This window comes from Pipra filicauda, unplaced genomic scaffold (assembly GCF_003945595.2).
Source record: "Pipra filicauda isolate LSUMZ 115617 unplaced genomic scaffold, ASM394559v2 scaffold1429_size20973_pilon, whole genome shotgun sequence".
Taxonomy (NCBI): Eukaryota; Metazoa; Chordata; class Aves; order Passeriformes; family Pipridae; genus Pipra; species Pipra filicauda.
The window spans coordinates 12,975-20,650 of NW_024103906.1; the positions used below are offsets into that span (position 1 = coordinate 12,975).

At 68.0% G+C, this 7,676-nt stretch overlaps 1 protein-coding gene across 2 annotated transcripts; it reads left to right on the forward strand.

The window, feature by feature from the left end:
• Nucleotides 1–201: 201 nt before the first annotated feature.
• VAX2 (ventral anterior homeobox 2) lies at nucleotides 202–6,900 on the forward strand. Of its 2 annotated transcripts, XM_027720989.2 has the most exons (3): nucleotides 202–535; nucleotides 969–1,232; nucleotides 6,357–6,900. In XM_027720989.2, the coding sequence occupies exons 2-3, from the start codon at nucleotides 971–973 to the stop codon at nucleotides 6,842–6,844; spliced, it is 750 nt and encodes a 249-aa protein (XP_027576790.2). In that variant the 5' UTR covers nucleotides 202–535; nucleotides 969–970; the 3' UTR covers nucleotides 6,845–6,900. The 2 variants fall into 2 exon arrangements, with proteins under 2 accessions (XP_027576790.2, XP_039234583.1); XM_039378649.1 differs by lacking the exon at nucleotides 202–535 and having other exon boundaries at nucleotides 926–1,232.
• Nucleotides 6,901–7,676: the final 776 nt, after the last annotated feature.

Here is a 7,676-nt window from a genome sequence, read left to right on the forward strand (position 1 = left end):
GGCCGGAGCCGGGGCCGGGCGGCCGCCGCTGCCGGGGCTCTTTGTTTACCAATCGGTGTCACGGCACGGGAGAGCAGGAAATTGCGTCTGTACCGGGCCGTTAATTTAAAAGCGGCCCTTTCCTCCCCCCGGCCGCTCCCCTGCGCGGCGGGGGCTCTGCCGCCCGCTCCCCGCTCCCGGCTCCGGCGGCGGCCGGGGATGCGCAGCCGAGCGCGGCGGCGGGGGAGGGCCGGGCCGGAGGAATAAGGACCCGGCTTCTTCCCCGGTCCCACCCCCGGCCGCTTCCTCCGCAGCTCCCTCCCCTCGGCCTCCCCTTCCCCTCCCGCCCCCCACTCCCCCTAAAATCATCCCCCCATCTCCCGGTATTGATTTCCCCGCACGCGAATCCCAGCGCGGCGCGGCGAGCCCGGGCACTGGCGGCTCCGTCACCCGCTCCCGCCGGGACCGGCATCGGGACCGGGACCCGCACCGGGACCGGCGCCCCATGGAAGGGCAGCGGCTGCGGCCGGAGCGGCTGAAGTTTGCCCGGAGCGAGGTGCCGCGGGAGGTGGAGCTGGGGAGGGGGCGCGGGGGGGGCTCAGCCGCCTGTCAAAGTTTTAAACTCCTTTTTTTCCCCCCCTCGCACCCTCTCGGGACGCCCCGATGGGTCCCCCCCCACCCTCCCCACCGCGGTACCACCCCCGGCCGGTGGAGCGGGGAGGGGGGCGCGCTTTAAATGCCGTCCCCCCGGGTGGGAGCGGGCGAGAGGCGGGAGGTGACGGCCCCCGGCGGTCCCCGGCCATGGGGGTGAGCTGGGGCGCCGAGCCCCGGGGGGGCCGGGGAGGGGCGGGGAGGGGAAGGGGTCTGGGGAGGGAGGGGGGGCGGGGGGGGCTCCCTCCCACCCCCCCCCGCCTAGTCTTGCCTCCTGTCTCCCTCTCCCCGTCTCTCTCTCTCCCTCCTGATGTTTGATCCCGCCGCGGCGCCCGCAGGGATGAGCGATGGAGGGGCCGAGCCCGGCGGGAGCCCCGTGCTGCTGGCCGAGCCCGCGGCCACCGGGCGGGCCCGGGAGAAGGCGCCGACCCGGGCGGAGCTGGAGAGCGCCCTGCGCGGCGGCGGCGGAGGCGGCGGCGGCTTCAAGGACATCCCCGGAACGTCGGCGGTCAGCCCCGGCTCCTCCAAGGAGTGCGCCCCGGACACCGAGAGCCCGTCGGGGACCGGCGAGGCGGATTACTGCCGCCGCATCCTGGTGCGAGGTACGGGCAGGGTCCCCGCTCCCGGCCCCCGCTCCCCGCTTCCCCCTCCGGGAGTTCCCGTTCCGAGGACGGGGAATCCCCGGCACCGCTTCCAGCGCATCCCGGGCGCTGCCCGGCTGCGTGCTCCGATCTCTCGGCCCCGCCGCTTCCCGTGGCTCCGCTCCGTGCCGCACGGACCGGGCCCGCTGCCCCAGCCCTGCTCCGCCGGGAGCGGGCTCCGAGCGGGGCCGTGCGTGCCCGGCGGGGTCCGGGGGAACGGGCGCGGGGTCACGGACCCCCGGGCCGGCTGAGCCCCGCGGGGACGCGCGGGCGGCGGGAGAGGGGGGACAGCATCGCGTTTGAAGCGATGTCGCAGGAGAAAAGCGTCACGGAGCGGCGGCGGGCGAGGGGGGGGTATTTTTTTTTCCCCTTTATAATATCCCCGGCTCGACCGGGGCTGGGGCACGGCGGGACCCGGAGACGCCGCGTCCCGCATCCCGGATCCCGCCCCGCCGCCCGCGCTCGGTCCCCGCCGGCCCGGGGCTCGCCGGGGCCAGCTTGGCTCGTGGCGAACCCCGAGAAGTTTGGGGCGCCTCGGAGCGGCTGCGGCAGGCGGGCAGGGACCGAGCGCTCCTCGGCTCGGGGCTCCCGCGGCTCCGGGGATGCTCAGCGTCTCCCCCGCTCCCGGAGCCCGGAGCAGCTCGGCGGCCGCCCGGCGATCAGGGCTGAGGCCTCCCGGTCCCCAGCCCAGCGCTCGGGCAGGGCGGCGGGGACCGGAGCCGCGGCCGTGAATTGCCTCCTCACCGCCTGGGGGGCGGCGGGGACCGGAGCCGAGTCCCCGTTCGATCGCCATCCCGGGCCGGGCATCCCGGCAAACGGCCCCGCCGCTCCCCGCAGCCTCTTCCCGGCTGTGGCGATGGGCGCCTTTCGCCGACAGCCCGGCTGCCGCAGTCCGAGCCCTCCGAGCCCTCCCCGGGCACCGCGGCGGGGCAGCGGGCAGCGCTCGGGGGTGAGCCCGGGGGTCCCGCCCGGGGTATCCCCCCGTCCCGGGGGTCGCCGAGCGGGGCCGCCGCCGTTCCCGCCGGGGTCAGGCCGGGGTCAGGCCTCTCCTCCGCCGGTTTCAGTCCTACCCAGGCCCTCCCGACGGTCCCGGGGCTGGGAGCGGGGCGGGGGTCGGTGCCCAGGCCCGGGGCAGGGTCCCCGCTGCCCCCGGCCCCGGGGACCCTCACCCGGGAGAGCCCAGTCTCACCATCTTGCTGCAGCCGCCACGGTGCGGACAAAATGGTGGCGGGGAGAATCGCCGCAAATAACCGGGAACGGAGCCGAAATGAAGCGGGGGGGACGCGGCGGGGACAGCGGGTGTGCGGGGCCACGGGCCCGCCGTTCCCCGCCCGCCCCCGGCCGGGGTCCCGCAGCCGGGCAGGGTCGGGGCCGAGCACCGGCCAGGCCCGGGCAGAGCTCCAGGTCGGTTCTATGCGAAGTGGGAGGTTAAAATGCTTATTTTTATATTTTTAAGCTGTAATCTTCAATATTTTTAATTCCGCCCTCGCCACCAGCCCCGGGGACGGGGCCGCATCGCCCCCGCCGGTCCCGGCCCCGGTGCGGGGCGGCTGCGGCGGAGCTGCCGCGACCCCGCTCCAGCCCCGGGGTTCGCCCGCGGTGCCTTCGGTGAGGACGGGGGTCCTGGGCAGCCCCCCGCTCCGGCGGGGCTCTCTCGGGGTCTCGGTCCGCTGCCTGGCACAGCTCGGTACCGGGGACCGGCCGCGCGGGACGGGGCCGCTTCGCCCCCCGGCCGTGCCCGTCTCGTCGGGCCGGTGACTCCCGGCCGCCTGCGGGTCGTTTTTCCCGGGGATAACCGGGAGAAGGGCTCGGTGGCGGAGGGAGCCGGGCAGCCCCGGGGCCGGTCCCGCTGCCAGCGTGGCCGCTGCAGTCCCGGGGGCGGCGGGGCGGGGTGGGGGCACATCCAGGGGTGTTCCCCCCTTCCTCCCGGTCACCTCCCGGGGCTGCCCCGGGGCTGGGCCCGGGGGTCGCAGAGCACGTGGGGGGACCCCGGTGGAGTTTGGGATGCACTGAGAAGGGCTGCAGGTTCCTGTGCCCCTCAGCCTGTCCCGAGGTGCCACCAGGGCCACCCCATGGCACGGAGAGGGATTGGGGAGACGTGTTGGGGAGCTGACAGGGCAAGGGGGGGCCCCAAAATGTCCTGGCAGCTGCGTTGATGTAGAAACCCTCGTGCACAGCAGGGTGTGTGGGATGTCCCTGTGCCAAGGAGAGGTGTCCCTGTGCCAAGGAGAGGTGTCCCTGTGCCAGAGAGAGGTGTCCCTGTGGATATGGGGGTGTGTGGCATGGCCCTGTGCCAGGCAGAAGTGCCCCTGTGGACATGGGTGTGCATGGGGTGTCCCTGTGCCAGGCAGAGGTGTGCCCTGTGCACACGGGTGTCCTGGGCTCTTTTGGGGGATTTCAGTCCCAGGCCTTGTCCCGGATCCGCTGCCATCAGGGTATCCCGGTCCCCAAGAACAGGATGTGCCACCAGGGCCCCGCTGGCGAGGCCGGGGGCTGCGGGAACCCCCCGGGCAGCCACGGCAGGACCTGGCGGGTGTTGGGGGTCTGGGATCCGGCAGCTGATGGGGGAAGGCTCTGCAGAGGGGGTCCCGCAGGCAGGGTGGTGCTGTGCCCTTCCTGGCACGGGGGGACGGCCGTGGGCCCCCAAAACCCGCAGCGGGGAAGGTCTGTGGTGCCCGGCAGGTTTTGGGGGCGAGGGTTTTGGGGACGAGGGCTTTGCCTCTCCTCTGCCGAGCTGGCACCGTGGGCTGTGCCCCTTCCCTCCCTTCCCCCCGGTGCTGCTCCCCCACTCGCGGCCCAGCTGCCGGGGGGATGACAATAAATAATGCCCGAGCGATGCCGGCGCGGCGAGGGCGGAGGGCAGAGCTGCAGCTGCGGCTCCGAGCCACCAGCCCCGGCTGTTGTTGTGCCGCGGGGCCGGCGTGGGCACGGGCATGGGCACGGGCGTGCGGACGTGGTCTGGGCATCGTCTCTGCCGCCGCTCTCCCCTCACAAAATGGTTCCCGGGCCGGCGTCCCCATCCCACCGGAAAAGCCGCCGATCCGCCCACAACCCGTTTCCTTTCCCGCAGCCCCGTGCCCACCCGTGGGCTGTGGGGTGTGGGGTGTGGGGTGTGGGTCTGGTCCCACCAGACCCTCTCCCACCCTGGTTGTCCCCAGGCCCCGGTAACTCCTTCGGTGCCGCCCGGAGCCAGCGCGGCCCTGCCGGGATGGCACCTCTGCCATGTGTTGGGAAACCGGCTTTGGGAGTGGGGTCCCTCTCCCAAACCTCCCAAATCTGTGCCTGCTCCCCACTCCCACCATCCCCACGCCAGATCCACCATTCCCATTCCAGCTCCACCATCCCCATTCCAGCTCCACCTTTCCCACCCCAGCTCTTCCATCCCCATCCCAGCTCTTCCATTCCCATCCCAGCTCTGCCGTCCCCATCCCAGCTCCACCATTCCCATCCCAGCTCCACCATTCCCATTCCAGCTCCACCATTCCCATTCCAGCTCCACCATTCCCATCCCAGCTCTTCCATCCCCATTCCAGCTCCACCATCCCCACCCCAGCTCTTCCATCCCCATCCCAGCTCTGCTGTCCCTATCCCAGCTCCACCATTCCCATTCCAGCTCCGCCATCGCCATTCCAGCTCCACCATTCCCATTCCAGCTCCACCATTCCCATTCCAGCTCCACCATCCCCACCCCAGCTCTTCCATCCCTATCCCAGCTCTTCCATCCCCATTCCAGTTCCACCATTCCCATTCCAGCTCCACCATCCCCACCCAAGCTCTGCCGTCCCCATCCCGTCTCCGTCACCCTTTCCCAGCCTTCTCCTGGCTATTTTCCCCCTCCCTACCCCAGCACTTTTCTAATCCCTTCCCGTCTGAGTCAGCCAGAGGGAGGGAAAGCCGGTGCCCTCCAGCCAGGGCTGCTGGGGACCCTCTGACCTTGGGAACCAGCACCCCAAAATCAGGGCCTGGCACGGGGCTGCTTCCCTGGAGCAGTTTTTAACCCTCTGGGAAAGCCACGGGGCAGGAACAGGGAGCTCTGTGGCCAGGGCTCACCCAAACCAGTTTGCCACTGGTGTTACTGGAGCTCGGGGAGGGTCAGCACGAGGAGCACGGGGGGTTTGGGGTCTGGCAGGACCTGGTGGGTGATTTCCAAGGCTCCTTTTAATTCCTGGTGCCACGTTGGGAGCACCAGCAGTGCCACGGCACAGCACAGAGGGCTGGGACAGGTCCCGGCACTCGGGGGGCTCCGGGGGTTTTTGGGAGAGCTGCTCCTTTGCCAGTGGGAATCGAAGCCACGGCGGCTCCTTCGGAGTGGCCACGAGCCACGACCCACGGCGTGGACGGAGCCGACGTGGGAGTTAAACCCTCCGGCTTTGGTTTCCCTGGATAGTCTCAGCCTTTCCCAACCTCGTAAAATTGGCTGCTGGAACAGGTCAGGGCCACAGCACTTCCCAAACCGGTCCCTTAATATAAAACTGCCCCAAAATGGGAGCTGCTGCTTTCCCAGGAAATATTCCTTCAGCGAGAATAATTCTGGAGAGAAGGGAATTGTAACAGAGGTAAATTTTTCCATTATTCCCAAGGAAGGACAAAAAAAAAAAAAACCAAAATATATATTTTTAATTAAACAAACCTTTCATTCTATCTAATTCTTCCTTGGTATAAATCTGCTTTTTGCTCCTGGTTTTCCCAACTGTTATTTCCGGAATGAAACGTTCTGTTTTCCTGAAAAACTTTATGGTTTCTATTTATGTCTTTAAAAAAAAAACCCCATAATTTATGGAGATTTGTTGCCGCTCCCTGGGTATTTATAAACTTACGGCGTTTGGTGCCAGAGGGGAGAACCAAACTGTGGGATGGTGCCCGTTTAGCTCCAGCTCGTGGGATTTTCATGGATATTCTGCATCCAGCCCCGACCCTCGGGGCGGCACCGGGGAGGTGATGCAGGGCTGGTGGTGCAGCCGGTCTTTAATTCGATTTAATTAACTTTTCCTGCCCCGACAACTGGGCTTTCTGGACCGGTTCCACCAGTCCCCGGAGATGTTTTTTTTCCTGACGGCTTTTCCCGCTCCCCCCCCTCCCCCGCAGATGCCAAAGGGACGATCCGGGAGATCGTGCTGCCCAAGGGGCTGGACCTGGACCGGCCCAAGCGGACCCGCACGTCCTTCACGGCGGAGCAGCTCTACCGCCTGGAGCTGGAGTTCCAGCGCTGCCAGTACGTGGTGGGCAGGGAGAGGACGGAGTTAGCGCGGCAGCTCAACCTCTCCGAGACCCAGGTGAGGCTCGGGGGCTCCCCCGGTGGCCGCGGTCCCCAACCCCGCGGGGGGATCGGAGTTCGGGGGAGGGCTGGGGGGACGCTGCGCTGCTCCGGGGGGACGGTTCTCCCCCACCCCTTTGTCCCGAGCCCGAGGATCGGCTGGTTTGGGGGTGGGGGGGTCTGTAGGGACCCCCCGACGGGCAACACCCCCCCGGAGGGTCCGGCAAAGGGTCAAGGCCAGGCTGGACGGGGCTCGGATCCGCCTGGGCCGGTGGAACGTGTGGGTTTAGGGGCCCTTCCAGCCCAAACCATTCCATGATCCTATGAAAGCCGGGAAGAGGAAAGAGCAGGAGGGTACCAGTGGGGAGCCGAGGTCCTCAGGCAGCACCCACGGTGGGGTGGGGCAGCGGGGTGGGACGCGGTGGGTGCCGTGGGGGCACGGCCCCTGCCCCCGCCGCTCCCCAATCCCGGCGGGATGGGGCCCACTGGGGATTCTCCCTGTGGAACAGCGACCCGGAACGTCTTCTCCATCAGCTCCCCGTGCAGATCCTTGGCGCTGGGGAGGGGTGTTCCCGGTTTTCCTCCGCTGTGCTCGGGGAGATGCGGGCGGGCGGAGCGGGACAGGCTGTGCCGTGTGCCGGGGTTGGTGCGTCCGCTGGGGCTGGGACGGCTTCGGCTTGGAAATGTATGACAAAATAGTAACAATAATTAATAACTTAAATTAAAATACAATCATAACAACAACAACAACAGTGCAGTGCAGAACAGGCAGGGCCGCCCTGCCCTGCCCAGCCCGGCGCAGCGGGAGACGGTGACACAGTTCCATCGATTCGCGCGGGCAACAATTCCAATTTTTCCAACCCTTTTGTGGAACAGCCCCGTCCTGGGTGTCGGCAGCCAGGCCCCTGCCTCCAGGCTCCCCTTGTTTCCCAAGGGGGATGATTTTGGGGGGATTGTGCTGCTCTGTGGTGTTTTGGCACTGGCTCTGAGGTGTTTTGGCACTGGGTCTGAGGTGTTTTGGCACTGAGTGTAAGGTGTTTTGGCAATGGGTGTGAGGTGTTTTGGCACTGGGTGTGAGGTGTTTTGGCACTGGGTGTGAGGAGTTTTGGCACTGGGTGTGAGGTGTTTTGGCACTGGTTCTGAGGTGTTTT

What these genes read in the sequence shown, in the direction of transcription:
- VAX2 (XM_039378649.1), top strand. Translation starts at nt 941, where the DNA reads ATGTTTGATCCCGCCGCGGCGCCCGCAGGGATGAGCGATGGAGGGGCC. An exon ending in CCGCCGCATCCTGGTGCGAG is followed by an intron (nt 1,233 to 6,356) that starts GTACGGGCAGGG and finishes CCTCCCCCGCAG; the next exon opens with ATGCCAAAGGGACGATCCGG.